Source organism: Thalassophryne amazonica, chromosome 8, assembly GCF_902500255.1.
Source record: "Thalassophryne amazonica chromosome 8, fThaAma1.1, whole genome shotgun sequence".
NCBI lineage: Eukaryota > Metazoa > Chordata > Actinopteri > Batrachoidiformes > Batrachoididae > Thalassophryne > Thalassophryne amazonica.
The window spans coordinates 104,373,157-104,390,513 of record NC_047110.1 but is presented as its reverse complement, the minus strand read 5'-3'; the positions used below and the strand labels follow the sequence as shown (position 1 = coordinate 104,390,513).

The 17,357-nt window shown below is 41.4% G+C and overlaps 1 protein-coding gene across 4 annotated transcripts in view; it reads left to right on the top strand.

The window, feature by feature from the left end:
- The window catches only part of exoc3l1 (exocyst complex component 3-like 1), a 49,768-nt gene that overhangs the window by 29,583 nt on the left and 2,828 nt on the right, over positions 1 to 17,357 (top strand). For 2 of the 4 annotated variants that reach the window (XM_034177150.1, XM_034177149.1), the window contains exons 7-14: positions 22 to 92; positions 2,548 to 2,665; positions 5,269 to 5,394; positions 5,516 to 5,616; positions 5,739 to 5,855; positions 6,065 to 6,335; positions 11,293 to 11,448; positions 12,720 to 12,853. In XM_034177150.1, coding sequence (XP_034033041.1) covers positions 22 to 92; positions 2,548 to 2,665; positions 5,269 to 5,394; positions 5,516 to 5,616; positions 5,739 to 5,855; positions 6,065 to 6,335; positions 11,293 to 11,448; positions 12,720 to 12,853 — 1,094 coding nt within the window. Of the gene's footprint in view, positions 1 to 21; positions 93 to 2,547; positions 2,666 to 5,268; positions 5,395 to 5,515; positions 5,617 to 5,738; positions 5,856 to 6,064; positions 6,372 to 11,292; positions 11,470 to 12,719; positions 12,854 to 17,357 lie in introns of those variants that run through there. The other 2 variants (XM_034177151.1, XM_034177152.1) reach the window with 2 other exon arrangements.

Here is a 17,357-nt window from a genome sequence, read left to right as displayed (position 1 = left end):
GATACTTACGGTATGTTGTAGGTCTGCAGCTGGGACCTGGAAAGTGGTGAAATCTTTGCTGTGCTCAACTGGGTGCTGCACGTCTACAACAGGTGAGCATTCAAGACCTGTCAAGATTTCATTTCTGTCCGTGCATAAGCTTGCAGAGTTTGTCTAACATTATCAGTTGTGTGGTTGTGAGATTTGGACACCAACCAGCAGCGACCTAAGATTGCGACTGGATGTCTTTGGTACTTGGTCTCTTTGGAGGATCCTTGGGTATCGCTGGAATGAATGACAAGATTGTTTAAAAGTCTATCAACCTCTAATGGTTGGAGCCTTTGCTGTCATTGGTTCTGAAAGATTTTTGGCAAGTTTTGGGGCCTGTGCACACATCACTCATCACTGGCGTGATTCCCTCATGTTTTAAGGCAGCGGTTGTTAAATCTCTCCTGAAGAATATATTGCGCCAAATCACAAACTTTGTTGTGATTTGGTGCTATATACATGAAAATAAATTGAAACTGAAAATTGAAGAAACCAGGTCTGGATCCATTTCTATCCAGAGTTTTTGAGAAGGTGGTTTCACATCAGATGCTCATATATTTGTCTGAGAATGATCTTTTTTTGAGCCCTTGCAGTCTATCTTTAGAGTGCATCGCTCTTCTGAAACTATGCTTACGAAAGTAGTGAATGATTTCTTTCTTCAAATCAAAAACAATTCTGTGTCTGCATTGTTACTGTTGGATCTTAGTGCTGCTTCTGACACAGTGAATCACAGTATTTTATTGAACAGATTTTAGAGAATTGTTTTGGTATTTCTGGTTTCAGAGGAGCCTGAAAGCTGAAGGCTCTGCCTCCCATTCTACTCTTACAAACCCTAGGAACTACAAGTAAGCCTGCAGTCTGAGAGCGAAGCGCTCTATTGGGGTGACATGGTACTATGAGGTCCCTAAGATAAGATGGGACCTGATTATTCAAAACCTTATAAGAAGAAGAATTTTAAATTCTATTCTAGAATTAACAGGAAGCCAATGAAGAGAGGCCAATATAGGTGAGATATGCTCTCTCCTTCTAGTCCCCGTTAGTACTCTAGCTGCTTCTGCACTCTAGCTCAATAACACTATCAACTCTGTTAAACTAACATGAACCACAATAACAACATTTAAAACCCCAAAACCCTGAACTCCCATGGTGTATTGCAGCACAACATCCATTGTTCACTGTTTTTTCGCTAATATCACTAATTTCTCAAAACGTATTAATCCAATCAAATTTCCATTTTTGCAGCATTCATCCTTGACCCAAAATACATAAGCATACCAAACACCAAATGTCAGCTCTCCCCAGTTTCCCCGTGATTGAAGCCATACACACACACGCGCATACATGCACAGTTGCACACAGAGGTCACTTGGCTGTTTGACAGATTGAATTGCAGGTTTATTTTGGGGGGGTTATCTTGTTCAGTACTTTGATTTACAGAAAGCATTGTTTTAAGTAAAGTTGTTGTTGTTGTTGTTGTTGTTGTTAATGAAGACATAATGGACAAAAAGATTCCAAACCCAAACATGACTTAAGGCATGGTGATACTGTGGTTACTGTAGTGGCTTTCTCTGCGTTGTGTTATGTTTTTTAACTCCTCCCACTTGCTTCCCTCAGAACGTGAACTCACAATCTCTGGCAAAACCCAGGGCGGCAACACGCACATTGAAGTTTATGATGACATTGCCACACATCTCAAGAGGGATGAAAAAGAAATTCGGAGAATCCCTCTTGAGATGTGTGGCAATGTCATCATAAACTTCAATGTGCGTGTTGCAGCTGTAATCCAAAGAAGAGGAGCATGGATTGAACATGTCATCAATTACTGAACTGTGCAGAAAACAAGAGACAAAGTGGGAAACCTTTGATATCAAATGTTAATTTGATGCTTCTGTTACAAGTCTGTAAATAAAATTTTCAAATAAGTTCTCATTTCAAAAACTTGTGTACGATCAAAAAGTGGTAACATTTTATTGGCCCACCATGTATACATCTATGTTTGATTCCTCATCAACCTGCTTGTCTGTGTCCTTGGATGGACATGCCATCTGAATGTAGTCCACCCAGCTGCAAATGGGTACCAGACTCTGGTCTGGGAACTTGGGAAGTCACTTGGCATCCCATCCAGGGAGGACTTGTAGACTCTCATCTGCTTCATGTGTCAGAATCTGGGGATAAGCACCTGCCCAGGTGGGATAAGGGCATTTCTATGTATCAGCGTTATGACTTTAGGTGAACTAGAATGAACTGAAGCCAGTGTTTGCTGGGAAATGCAAGTGAAAGTTTTATGGTTTAAAAAAATAACAGCTGTCAGTAAAGTACCTTTATATTTTGGTCTCAAATATCAAAACAACTGGTCTTTGTACTAATATTAGTTTGAAGTGTCAAAGCTGTGGTGGTCACCAAAGATTTAACAAGATGGTTAACCGATAGTCAAACATTTCTGCTTTATTTGATTGCCATTGGATTACCTGTACATTATCATCATCAAATCTTTAGTGTTTAACAGCTTTGTCTTGGCAGCCCAGACATGATGGGTCATCCAGAACTGGAAACCGAACTGGAGAAGGAAGCGTTGGGACCGCTTATCTCCACTGAAGGACTGGAGGAGCTGCACAATAAATATGTGCAGAGTGTCCGGGTGAGTGAACCGCATACTGAGAGGAATGTTAGTCCATGTCCAAACAGCCATTCAACACTAATGAAAACTGCTGTAATTTAAGACAATCTGGCCTCCAAAACGTGTTAACTTACAGACACATAACTGGTGATTTATGCAAGTTTAAAAACTAATTTAAATTAGGGTTCATTTACATAAATCATTAAGCAATACAAACATTACGATGCTGTACGGTAAGTATGTGACTGTGTGTGACTGAGTGACTGTGCAAGATGGATGCTAGTGAAGGAGGCCACCAATACACTCATGACAGCTCCTCTAAAGTAGGTATAGCCTTCTGTAGCTGTGATTAGACCAACTGAGCAACTTTTGTCCATTGCATTGCCAATTATACAGCACTGTGATGGAGTGGAACAAATAAGAACTTTCTTTCAAGCACATCCTTGATGATGAAGTTAGAGATTCTGTAAACACTCTGCATATCACTCACAATGTCTATAAACCAGCTGTGATGTCCATCAACTTAAGTGGCAATCCAGCAAATTCTCATGATGTCCCAGAGAGCAATCCCATCAATCACATCAAATGTGTCATGAAAATCATCAGAGGCTGCAAAGAAGCCCCTATAGTGGGGCGGCACAGCAAAACAGTTGTTAATTTTGTGATAGAAGCATGGAATTTGGCACACATATTCTAAATTAACTAATGTTTATTTTCAGATACAGAGCCATCCTGGAGCTGACCTCTAATGAGCTACAGGAGTCGATAAAGATTTACACAGGGGTCAAAATTTAAAAATGCTCTAATCATGTTGCAAACTATACCACAGTATTTGTCTGATCATAACGACTCCAAAAAGATATAGATTGGACTATCTGTGACTGAATGTTCTGGAGTTATGGGGTAAAAACAGCAAGAATGGTGACAAAGATCAGTTTCAGTTTGTACAGGGGTCAAAAGCTAAAGTTGCTCCAATTTTGGTAAAAAGTGATGCAAATTATTGGTTGAAATAAAAGGATTAATACATGAAATAGTTTTGACTGTGCTGAATGTTTGGGCTGCAAAGTAAAGGTCTATGACGTATGACATATGTTACCCCGTAACATGATAACTAAGCATGACAGATGGTGCAAACTGTTCCTTTTTAAAATGCAATTAACTCTCTTAAATGATGTGCGTACATGTCTCAGCTAGGTCCTAGACTATAACCTATGGTTGACTTCTTGAGTATGAAGCCAGACTGCTCTGGTCAGTGTGCAGGAAGCAGCTGGCACTGAATCCTGATGAGATTAACCTCTACAAGTCAGAGTGTAGTGTCATACCCATGAGGCTGTTGCAGTCCAGGTGATTGGCCAACCCAGTCTCACAGCATGTCGTGATTCAGCAGCACGAAATATACATTAATCTGTTGGTTTGTGATATTGTCACAAAAAGCGCCTCATTTTCATCACAGCAGCACAAATTAATTCTAATTTATTCCGTAATGGCTGCACGACATTAAAAGTGAAGGGGGGGTGGGGGTGGTTAAGGTTAGGGTTGGGGTAGGAGTAGGGTTGGTAATAGTGAGTTAAAAAAAAAAACAGTCATGAAAATTTGACACATTTCGTGACGGGAGAATGACAAAAAAAAAAAAAAACATTAGACTGGGCTAGATTGGCTGTTCATTCCTAAAAAAGAACAAGTCATTTATTCCAGTCTCTCAAATAGAAGCAAAGATGACTTGGAGGTTAAAGAGGTGGATTTGTGACAGATGGATAATCAGTTCAGTCACTGATCTGTCAGGCTGCAGGTGCAATGTGGCTGGACACAAATGCAGGACTCCAGAACACAGATGTTGGAATAATAAAAGGCTTTATCTTAAGACGTAGGGATTTGGTACACAGTATGGCAGGCAGAGAGGCAGAGGTACAAACACTCGAGAGGCTGAGGCGTGGTCTAGGCGAGAAGAAGTCAAAACACAGCGTGACAAAGTACAAGGGCTAAGACAAAGGCAAAATCCAAAAATACAAAGCGAGGTCAAAAATTCTGAGAGGCAACAGGACAAGAAACAAAGGCTGGAACGTGGATAACAAGATCACAATGAACTGGCACTGGAGTGAGGGAAATGAGAGGCTTAAATAACAGGTGATGTAATCAGTGTAACAAGAGGCAGTTGTTAGTGAAGGTTCTGGAAGGAGGTGTGGTCTGGTGAAGCAAAGAAGAGTGAAGAGAGTCAAGAGGATGAGTGAGTGAAAAACAAAGTGGTGCCAAGCAAGAGGAGTAAGTGACAGAAAACCACTGGTGAAAATATAATGTGCCCAAAGACCAACAAAAGTACATGTGTCCAAAATAAAGAGGAAAACAAGGAAACCGAGCGACAGACCTAGAGAGAGAACAAGAACAACAATATTCTATAACCAAAACTAGAACAGGACTGAACAGGGCAGAATCTGACATGATCAGACAGAAAAAATCTTGAAAATATAATTACAGCAAATCCTGCAGTTTTTGAGATATTCACAGTCACCATTTGGTTACTAGGTGGTACCATTTGGTGTGATTGGGAAAACGCAAGGTTTACTGAAAATGAAAGTCTGCAGGATCCAGATAGAGTTGTGAAGATTGTAATGATGTTTGTGTTGCAGAAAAGTGTGTCAGAGTGGATGCACAAAGCTTTACAAGTCGAGCTGCAAGACTGGCAACGAGACCAGGAGCCCGACACCGACCACGAAGGTTATTACCAAACCAGCTTACCCACCATTATTACACAGGTGGGCACACACACTGTTTGAGTGGAAAAAGGTGACTTTTTTTTGTTGTTTTTTTTTTAGAAACAAAGTCCATAAACTACATTAGCTGACCTGTCATATGTGACTTTGTTGAATTTGACAGATGCTAGAGGAGAATGCTAGAGTGGCACTGATGATTGGTGAATCCCTACGAGACCAGACTATCCAGATGGGACTATATGAGATGGAGAACCTGTTGAACAAGTAGGCACAGCTGTCACGCCACCTGATGTCCACCTTATTCTCTGTATTAAATGGGTTGAAACTGCTCTTAATATTTACTTCTCCATCACGTTCATACTTTTTTTTACATAATGTGTATCCAGGTTTCGAGAAGCTCTGGTGACATTTGGGAAGGAGCACCACAGAGATCTGAGCAGCAACAAAAAGAAGTTCTACCTCCACTATCTGCTGGCCTCCATCAGCAACTGCATCACACTCAAGTGAGATGAGAGAAGCTGTAATTGTTCTCTACCGTCACACTTTGACACAATTGTGCTTCAGTGTTTTGGGTGCACATGCACATTTTTCTCAGAATGAATTATTTAGCCGATCACTGAGCAAACACGTGCACGAAGAAAACAAGTTGTGGCGTGCAAGTTAGAGATGATGTTTTATAGGAAATCCACCATTTGCTTCCTGTTTTGATCAGAAAATCCACAGAGAGCCTGCAGCAGCAACAGTCATCCCAAACAGCGGGCCAGTTCTCAAGGACTCCTCCCAACCCGCTGGCAGCTTTGGACCGGGCGGTGAGACGGGCGTGCCACCTGGTGATGGATCAGCTCCTGCTGGACCTTCAACCTTTCCTGTCACACCTCCTGACTCGACCCTGGCTGGTTCAAAAAGACCCAACGCCCAAACTCTGCCGGGTGCTCGAGCACCACCTGGAGATGTACGGCCGTGTACGCCCCCCCTGCCGGCAGGTCACACAGCTTTCAGTCTGCATCCAGAAATTTTAGGTCTTTAAGATTCATGTTTGCTATGAATGTAAAGTGGGTTTAAAGTAGCTTTTTCAGGTACATTAATTTACAGTAGGGGAAACCGGGGCACAGTGAGTCAGTAGCTATATCTGCAAAACTGCATATATAGTTTCAGCAGTTATGCCATATTTTTATGCATAAAGACATCCCCCTTATAAATTACTGTTTTGTTTTTGGATAGATACATTAAGGGTAAAACTAAGTGGCAAGTCGAGTCAGTTTTTGTCCTATAAAAAGTAAATTTTGTGGATGTTAGTGTCTTTGTATTTATTTCTCACAACAGAGGAAAGGTGGCCCAAAAACTGTTATTAGTTAGAAGACTACCCTGTCCAACTGATGAGCATGTGTTATGTCTTCTCCAGACTATCAGCTATTTTATAACATGACTCATGTGTGTCACATGCACACAGGGGCACAGTGAATCAGTCTAGAAAGTGATTGACGAAGCCCCAGTATCATTTGGATGGCAAATATTACTTGTTGAAGCTTCTACATTTATTTTTCCAGGAATTATTTCTATAATTTGTGTATATAAACAACTGTTTTCACGTTTGAACAGAAATTATGGACTTATATCACTATATAAGACACTCACACATTACAAAGCTGGTTTGCTGGATTATAGTTTGTACAACACCTGCAACACGTTTCAAAAAAAGGTGGGACAGTGGCATGTTTACCGCTGTGTTACATCACCTTTCCTTCTAACAACACTCAATAACTAATTGTTGAAGCTTTGTAGGTGGAATTCTTTCCCATTCTTGCTTGATGTACGACTTCAGTTGTTCAACAGTCCGGGGTCTCCGTTGTCGTATTTTGCGCTTCATAATGTGCCACACATTTTCAATGGGCGACAGGTCTGGACTGCAGGCAGGCCAGTCTAGTACCCGCACTCTTTTACTACGAAGCCACGCTGTTGTAACACATGCAGAATGTGGCTTGGCATTGTCTTGCTGAAATAAGCAGGGACATCCCTGAAAAAGACATTGCTTGGATGGCAGCATGTGTTGCTCCAAAACCTGGATGTACCTTTCACCACTGATGGTGCAATCACAGATGTGTACGTTGCCCAGGCCATGGGCACTAACACACCCCCATACCATCACAGATGCTGGCTTTTGAACTTTGCGCTGGTAACAATCTGGATGGTCTTTTTCCTCTTTTTGTTGGGAAAGTGTAGGAACACGGACCCACAACAGGGGGCGCAAATGAACGGACAATGGAGTAAGTCAAAATAACAAAGCTTTACTGTTGTGAATGTGCACAACGAATACAACCAATCACAGCAATGGACAACAGTCAATTCACAAAAGTGTGGGCAGGCTCGAAGATAGGAGACGCCTCTCCAAGGTAAGACCGGAACCACACGGCTTCCTCCGCCACAGGACCCCGGGAATACTGGAGCCGCCAAGTCCCGAACTCCCAGGTGGCCACTGCCTCCGCGTGTCGGACCTGGTACTGCTGGCGAGGAACAAAGGACAGTTAGATGGGGGCGCGTTTGCACCCAGGACTCCGAACAGCAGGGAAGTTACCTCCACCTCTCGTTGGAACAGTAATCCACAAACTAGCACAATCCAAAAAGATACACTCCGTAGCTTCGATACGTTACCTCTCTGGTAGAAACGATATCTCGGCAATGAGGTGGAGGTGCCGTCCTGCTGATATACCCCACAGATGATTGCCGTCAGCTGTCTCAGGTGATGGGTGACAGCTGTCACCGTAGCTGCTCACGTGAGGCGGCGGCGCCCTCTGGTGCCTGGAGCCCGCACTCCAGGCAGGGCGTCCTCTGGTGGTGGTGGGCCAGCAGTACCTCCTCTTCAGCGGCCCACACAACACTTTTGTCCGGAGGACACAATGTCCATGATTTCCAAAAACAATTTGAAATGTGGACTCATCAGACCACAGCACACTTTTCCACTTTGCGTCTGTCCATTTCAAATGAGCTCGGGCCCAGAGAAGGTGGCGGCGTTTCTGGATGTTGTTGATGTATGGCTTTCACTTTGCATGGTAGAGTTTTAACTTGTACTTGTAGATGTAGTGACGAACTGTGTGTTCCTGAGCCCACGTGGTAAGATCCTTTACACAATGATATCTATTTTTAATGCAGTGCCGCCTGAGGGGTCGAAGGTCACGGCCATTCAATGTTGGTTTTCAGCCTTGCCGCTTACAGTAGTGTTCAGAATAATAGTAGTGCTATGTGACTAAAAAGATTAATCCAGGTTTTGAGTATATTTCTTATTGTTACATGGGAAACAAGGTACCAGTAGATTCTCACAAATCCAACAAGGCCAAGCATTCATGATATGCACACTCTTAAAGCTATGAAATTGGGCTATTAGTAAAAAAAAGTAGAAAAGGGGGTGTTCACAATAATAGTAGCATCTGCTGTTGACGCTACAAACTCAAAACTATTATGTTCAAACTGCTTTTTCAGCAATCCTGTGAATCACTAAACTAGAATTTAGTTGTATAACCACAGTTTTTCATGATTTCCTCACATCTGCGAGGCATTAATTTTGTTGGTTTGGAACCAAGATTTTGCTCATTTACTAGTGTGCTTGGGGTCATTGTGTTGTTGAAACACCCAATTCAAGGGCATGTCCTCTTCAGCATAAGGCAACATGACCTCTTCAAGTATTTTGACATATCCAAACTGATCCATGATACCTGGTATGTGATATATAGGCCCAACACCATAGTAGGAGAAACATGCCCATATCATGATGCTTGCACCACCATGCTTCACTGTCTTCACTGTGAACTGTGGCTTGAATTCAGAGTTTGGGGGTCGTCTCACAAACTGTCTGCGGCCCTTGGACCCAAAAAGAACAATTTTACTCTCATCAGTCCACAAAATATTTCTCCATTTCTCTTTAGGCCAGTTGATGTGTTCTTTGGCAAATTATAACCTCTTCTACACATGTTTTTTATTTAACAGAGGGACTTTGCGGGGGATTCTTGCACATAAATTAGCTTCACACAGGCGTCTTCTAACTGTCACAGCACTTACAGGTAACTCCAGACTGTCTTTGATCATCCTGGAGCTGATCAATGGATGAGCCTTTGCCATTCTTGTTATTCTTCTATCCATTTTGATGGTTCGTTTTCTGTTTTCTTCCACGCGTCTCTGTTTTTTTTTTCTCCCCATTTTAAAGCATTGGAGATCATTGTAGATGAACAGCCTATAATTTTTTGCACCTGCGTATAAGTTTTCCCCTCTCCAATCAACTTTTTAATCAAATTATGCTGTTCTTCTGAACAATGTCTTGAACGTCTCATTTTCCTCAGGCTTTCAAAGAGAAAAGCATGTTCAACAGGTGCTGGCTTAATCCATAAATAGGGGACACCTGATTCACACCTGTTTGTTCCACAAAATTGATGAACTCACTGACTGAATGCCACACTACTATTCTTGTGAACACCCCCTTTTCTACTTTTTTTTTTACTAATAGCCCAATTTCATAGCCTTAAGAGTGTGCATATCATGAATGCTTGGTCTTGTTGGATTTGTGAGAATCTACTGAATCTACTGGTACCTTGTGTCAATCAATCAATCAATCAATCAACTTTTTTCTTATATAGCGCCAAATCACAACAAACAGTTGCCCCAAGGCGCTCCGTTGCCCCAAGGCGCTCCCATGTAACAATAAGAAATATACTCAAAACCTGGATTAATCTTTTTAGTTACATAGCACTGCTATTATTCTGAAAACTACTGTACGTGTAGAAAGTTCTCCAGATTCTCTGAATCTTCTGATTATATTATGGACTGTAGATGATGGAATCTCTAAATTCCTTGCAATTGAACGTTGAGAAACATTGTTCTTAAACTATTGGACTATTTTTTCAGTGGTGATCCTAGGCTGATTTTTGCTTGTGAACGGCTGAGCCTTTTGGGGATGCTCCTTTTATAGCCAATCATGACACTCACCTGTTTCCAATTAACCTGTTCACCTGTGGAATGTTCCTGTTTGGAACATCAACTTTTCATCAACCTTTCCAGTCTTTTGTTGCCCCTGTCCCAGCTTTTTTGAAACGTGTTGCAGGCATCCATTTCAAAATGAGCAAATATTTGCACAAAAACAAAAAAGTATCAGTTTGAACATTAAATATCTTGTCTTTGTGGTGTATTCAATTGAATATAGGTTGAAGAGGATTTGTAAATCATTGTATTCTGTTTTTATTTACATTTCACACAACATTCCAACTTCATTGGAACTGGGGTTGTACAAAATAGTTGGTGGATGCTATGTTAATGGTTAAAGTGCTCTCTGCTCTGCATAGAGAATGAAGCACCGCTCCCTCTGTGTGTGTTGTAATCTGAGCTTTTCTGTTCCTTCTTTTCACTGCCACACTAACCACACATGCATGTTTCGTGCATGCATGCAGGCTCAAGAAATTAAATTAAAAGATACCCCTGATCAAAAATATAGACACACTAAAATCCACAACATTTGGCTTTTCCCAGATGGCGAGCACTTCCACCTGCTAAAAGGCTCCAACTGACATCCTCGTTCTTTGATGCACAGAAAGAATTTCAGATAAGTCTGCATGCATGCAGTAAACAGGCATGTGTGTCTGATGTGGCAATGAGAACAAGGAATAAAAATGTTAATATTACAACACACAGAGGGAGTGGTGCTTCATTCTCTGTGTATGACGCTATGACGTCACCACATCTTCACTTAGAAAATAGTTGTTGGGCACTATATTAATGGTTAAAGTTCTTTTCAACTTTACAGTTACAGTTTTTTTTTACAGGCCCAGTCCAAAATGAGTCTAAAACAAGCATGTAATGTTTACCATGTACCTTCAGTTTGTAACGTATGCCTGTTCAGTAACCAAACATAAGAACTGAAGTGGCAGGACTTGACCTTTGACTTGTTGTGTGCTTCTACAGTGTCTGCAGGAGGAGGCCCAGTGGCTCATAGTGGTGGAGTACGTCCGGGCTCTGATGCAGAAGAAGCTGGTGTGTCGCAGCCCTGAGGAGAGGAGGCAGCTGGCCCAACAGATGGTCCAGGACCATCATCAGTTCAAAGACGTCTTCCACAGCCTGGTGAAGATCCACTGTTTTTAAGTAATTTTTACCAACTGCCACCTGACATTTATTCCCACCATAGTGTTTTAGAACACCACTTGTGCTCCTGTGGGTGTATTGCTGTAAAAGAATGAGGTGCAGAACTGGTGCTTCACTATGTTCCTTCACCAGAAAGCATTTGCACCTTAGAGCAACAAAATCCTGGTCTAAAGTCTAACAGTGTCTCACAGAGGTGCCAAAAAGGGGAGAATAAGGAGAAAGATTCTAGGGGCCCCATGATTGACAGGGGCCCAGAGAGGCCCCTAATACAATTATAATACTGACAAAATAATATATTGGGGCGGGGGGGCAGTAATATTTCTTTTCAAGGGGCCCAAATTCCTTGGCGGCACCCCTGCTGTCTCATGCCATGTAAAGAGCACAACAGCCAGACACACCTTCACAGTACATGTACATTCTCCTTGCCTGCACATGTGACACAACTTGTGACGTTTGCAGCTAAAATATGATTTAAGATTGAGGCCGGTGCACATATCCACCAAGAGGACTAGAGCCAACAACACGATCCAGTGACATGAATCAACCTCCACAAACAACAGTGAAACTAAAGTCTTTAATTCTTCTGAAGGCAGCACATCAGCATAGGGTTAAGAAAATTTTTAGGTGTTGGGAATTTTGAAACAAAAAATGCAATAACAACCCCGTACTGTTGCACACCTTAAGACATGTCTGCAGGAAGAATGGAACAAAATAACACCTGAAATGCTTCATCGCTTGGTATCTTCAACGCCAAAGGATTTGTTAAGTGTCGTGAGAAGGATTGGCAACATTATAAAGTGGTAAATGCTTTAGCGTCCCAAATTTTTGTGGGTTTTTTTTTTTGGGGGGGTGTTGCAGGTCATAAAATGCAGGAATAGATTTATATTAACAAATTCAATGAAGTTAACCAGAAAAAACAAAACAAAAACAAACATGAAATATCTCGGGTTCACACTGTCTGCAATAAAATAAGTCAAAGTAAATGTAAGAATCACTGAGTTTTTTTTTTTGTTTTTTTTTTTGCATTTTTCTTACCGTCCAACCATTTTCTGATTTGGGGTTGTAAAATTACACACCATTACAGCTTTGACATATTTTAGAGTTGCTGTAATATTTGGTGGAGATAGTTGTTACAAAGGATGATGAATCAGACTGACTTTGGTGAGTCTTGGGTTTTTCATTTAATGCTGACAGCAGGTCACACAGATCCAACGTGACAATAAAGTGCAGCTGTCTGTCTGTCTGTGCAGGACAGCGACGTGTTGGTATCTGAGACGAATCCTTGGGCTTTACCACTAATTCTGGCCGACTTCATCCGACTCAGCGACCCCAGCATGCTCACTCTGGAAGTGTCCGGACTAGCATCAAAATACCCCGACATCGGGTAACCAACACATGATATTTCTTAATCCTGCATTTGATATAAGTGGAAAACTGGAACTTGAAATTCTGTCATTTTTAAACGACCATGTTTGAGATATAAGCGAGGAAAAACCACATCTGCCTCCAAGTTTCCTTTATTGCTTTATGAACAACAAATAGAACAATCTATAAACATGGACTTCACATAACTGATGAAACAGAAGAGCAAAAAAAGTATATTATCAAATATTTTAATAGACTGAGAATAAGAAAACAAAGATCACTGGATAACACAGGAAAACGTTACTCAAACTGAGTGCTTAATTTGAGGAATGATGTCAAATGCAAAAATAAGGACTGTATGAAATCAGACTTCTGTCTGAGATTGGAAATTCCAAAATTCCCAATTGCTCTTGAATGCAGCATAACTATAACTTAGGGCCCCTTCACACATTGTGCACACTTAGTGCGCATGAGGCAGGAATTGTGTGCAAACCATGTAATGTCACTACTGCATTTAATCTATTGTAAGACTCAACTGGCTTTGCTCAAAATGTAAATGAGTCCACCCACCACTTTAATCATATCTTAGATCTTGTTCTGACTTATGGTATGGAAATAGAAGACTTAACAGTATTCCCTGAAAACCCCCTTCTGTCTGATCATTTCTTAGTAACATTTACATTTACTCTGATGGACTACCCAGCAGTGGGGAATAAGTTTCATTACACTAGAAGTCTTTCAGAAAGCGCTGTAACTAGGTTTAAGGATATGATTCCTTTATGTTCTCTAATGTCATATACCAACACAGGGCAGAGTAGCTACCTAAACTCTGTGAGTGAGATAGATTATCTCATCAATAGTTTTACATCCTCACTGAGGACAACTTTGGATGCTGTAGCTCCTCTGAAAAAGAGAGCCTTAAATCAGAAGTGCCTGACTCCGTGGTATAACTCACAAACTCGCAGCTTAAAGCAGATAACCCGTAAGTTGGAGAGGAAATGGCATCTCACTAATTTAGAAGATCACTTAGCCTGGAAAAAGAGTCTGTTGCTCTATAAAAAAGCCCTCTGTAAAGCTAGGACATCTTACTACTCATCACTAATTGAAGAAAATAAGAACAACCCCAGGTTTCTTTTCAGCACTGTAGCCAGGCTGACAAAGAGTCAGAGCTCTATTGAGCTGAGTATTCCTTTAACTTTAACTAGCAATGACTTCATGACTTTCTTTGCTAATAAAATTTTAACTATTAGAGAAAAAATTACTCATAACCATCCCAAAGACATATCGTTATCTTTGGCTGCTTTCAGTGATGCCGGTATTTGGTTAGACTCTTTCTCTCCGATTGTTCTGTTGGAGTTATTTTCATTAGTTACTTCCTCCAAACCATCAACATGTCTATTAGACCCCATTCCTACCAGGCTGCTCAAGGAAGCCCTACCATTAATTAATGCTTCGATCTTAAATATGATCAATCTATGTACCACAGGCTTTTAAGGTGGCAGTAATTAAACCATTACTTAAAAAGCCATCACTTGACCCAGCTATCTTAGCTAATTATAGGCCAATCTCCAACCTTCCTTTTCTCTCAAAAATTCTTGAAAGGGTAGTTGTAAAACAGCTAACTGATCATCTGCAGAGGAATGGTCTATTTAAAGAGTTTCAGTCAGGTTTTAGAATTCATCATAGTACAGAAACAGCATTAGTGAAGGTTACAAATGATCTTCTTTTGGCCTCAGACAGTGGACTCATCTCTGTGCTTGTCCTGTTAGACCTCAGTGCTGCTTTTGATACTGTTGACCATAAAATTTTATTACAGAGATTAGAGCATGCCATAGGTATTAAAGGCACTGCGCTGCGGTGGTTTGAATCATATTTATCTAATAGATTACAATTTGTTCATGTAAATGGGGAATCTTCTTCACAGACTAAGGTTAATTATGGAGTTCCACAAGGTTCTGTGCTAGGACCAATTTTATTCACTTTATACATGCTTCCCTTAGGCAGTATTATTAGACGGCATTGCTTAAATTTTCATTGTTATGCAGATGATACCCAGCTTTATCTATCCATGAAGCCAGAGGACACACACCAATTAGCTAAACTGCAGGATTGTCTTACAGACATAAAGACATGGATGACCTCTAATTTCCTGCTTTTAAACTCAGATAAAACTGAAGTTATTGTACTTGGCCCCACAAATCTTAGAAACATGGTGTCTAACCAGAGCCTTACTCTGGATGGCATTACCCTGACCTCTAGTAATACTGTGAGAAATCTTGGAGTCATTTTTGATCAGGATATGTCCTTCAATGCGCATATTAAGCAAATATGTAGGACTGCTTTTTTGCATTTACGCAATATCTCTAAAATTAGAAAGGTCTTGCCTCAGAGTGATGCTGAAAAACTAATTCATGCATTTATTTCCTCTAGGCTGGACTATTGTAATTCATTATTATCAGGTTGTCCTAAAAGTTCCCTGAAAAGCCTTCAGTTAATTCAAAATGCTGCAGCTAGAGTACTGACGGGGACTAGAAGGAGAGAGCATATTTCACCCATATTGGCCTCTCTTCATTGGCTTCCTGTTAATTCTAGAATAGAATTTAAAATTCTTCTTCTTACTTATAAGGTTTTGAATAATCAGGTCCCATCTTATCTTAGGGACCTCATAGTACCATATCACCCCAATAGAGTGCTTCGCTCTCAGACTGCAGGCTTACTTGTAATTCCTAGGGTTTTTAAGAGTAGAATGGGAGGCAGAGCCTTCATCTTTCAGGCTCCTCTCCTGTGGAACCAGCTCTCAATTCAGATCAGGGAGACAGACACCCTCTCTACTTTTAAGATTAGGCTTAAAACTTTCCTTTTTGCTAAAGCTTATAGTTAGGGCTGGATCAGGTGACCCTGAACCATCCCTTAGTTATGCTGCTATAGACTTAGACTGCTGGGGGGTTCCCATGATGCACTGAGTGTTTCTTTCTCTTTTTGCTCTGTATGCACCACTCTGCATTTAATCATTAGTGATTGATCTCTGCTCCCCTCCACAGCATGTCTTTTTCCTGGTTCTCTCCCTCAGCCCCAACCAGTCCCAGCAGAAGACTGCCCCTCCCTGAGCCTGGTTCTGCTGGAGGTTTCTTCCTGTTAAAAGGGAGTTTTTCCTTCCCACTGTTGCCAAGTGCTTGCTCACAGGGGTTCGTTTTGACCGTTGGGGTTTTTCCGTAATTATTGTATAGCTTTGCCTTACAATATAAAGCGCCTTGGGGCAACTGTTTGTTGTGATTTGGTGCTATATACATAACATTGATTTGATTTTGATTTAATGTCATCCCTCCCTCCAACATCTCATACACCTGTTGCTATTTGCGCACACAAGTGCCTGAAAGACAAAGTGTGCGCTGTGCGAACCCATTGCACCCTCTCGCGGCAGGTGCCAGCCAAATTCCAGGTGACACGCAAGAACATCTAACACCGCTCACATGGCACTTAGAAAATGTGTGGCCAGTAGCACTCTTGGCATGATAACAGACTGCAGACAATTTAATTAATTTTAATTTAATTTAATTAGCTTATAATGTGTCAAATCACAGCGAAAGCCGTCTCAAGGCGCCTTACATAAAACAAGTCAACATAAAATTGAATAAATAATTAAAAATGAATAAAAAATTAAAATACATAATCACATCACTTTTGTACTCGCAGAGAAAGTGTGACTTTGGTGTGCGTGCTGAGATGACAGGAGGTGTGTCCTCCCACTGAAGTGGCTGTGGAAGTCTGTGGATCTGGACATTCCAGCTGGACACCACGTACTGTGTTTGGACGGACATGGACAAATAACTACCCACTGTGACACGCGTGTGTCTATTTGCTGCTATCTAGTGGGCATAAATAAAAACATATATCACTGTGGCGACGTGCTGCAGTGAGCAAGCGCGCGCACAGCACGCACATGCACAGGCTGCTCCCAGGTTGAAACTGACCATCAGATCAGAACACGCAGCAAGCAATCTCACTGTCACGTCACCCACGTGAGCTCTGTTCCACATAGCGCGGCCGGTTGGAGACACGCCAGCAGATGTGGACATGAATGAGATGAGTGAACTACTTCTCATTCATGTCATTTCACGACTGTATGTCTGTGACCATGGGTCATCACCAGAGGAACAGACGGATCATATTTATATTGCTCGCTTGATAAATGCAGTGTTTATATGACGTGTGATTTTAATTTATTCTGTAATACTTCCATGTCCTTCCTGATATGAGGCAGATTCACAGCTTTCATAGAACAGCTCCATAGCTCAGTGGTAAAGTCACTGACTGGCAATCAGAGCTATTAGATGGCGCAAGTTCGCATCCAGTAGATCGTATGTTTTTTTGGTTGTTTTTTTTTTCACAGAAGCGGTGCGATGTGGTCCTACAGGTACTGGCTGGTTTTATTTTTTTTTATATTCCACGTAAGTGGTGCAATGTGGTCCCACAGGTACCGGCTGGTTTTTATATTTCCTCGACATGAGCGACGCGATGTGCCG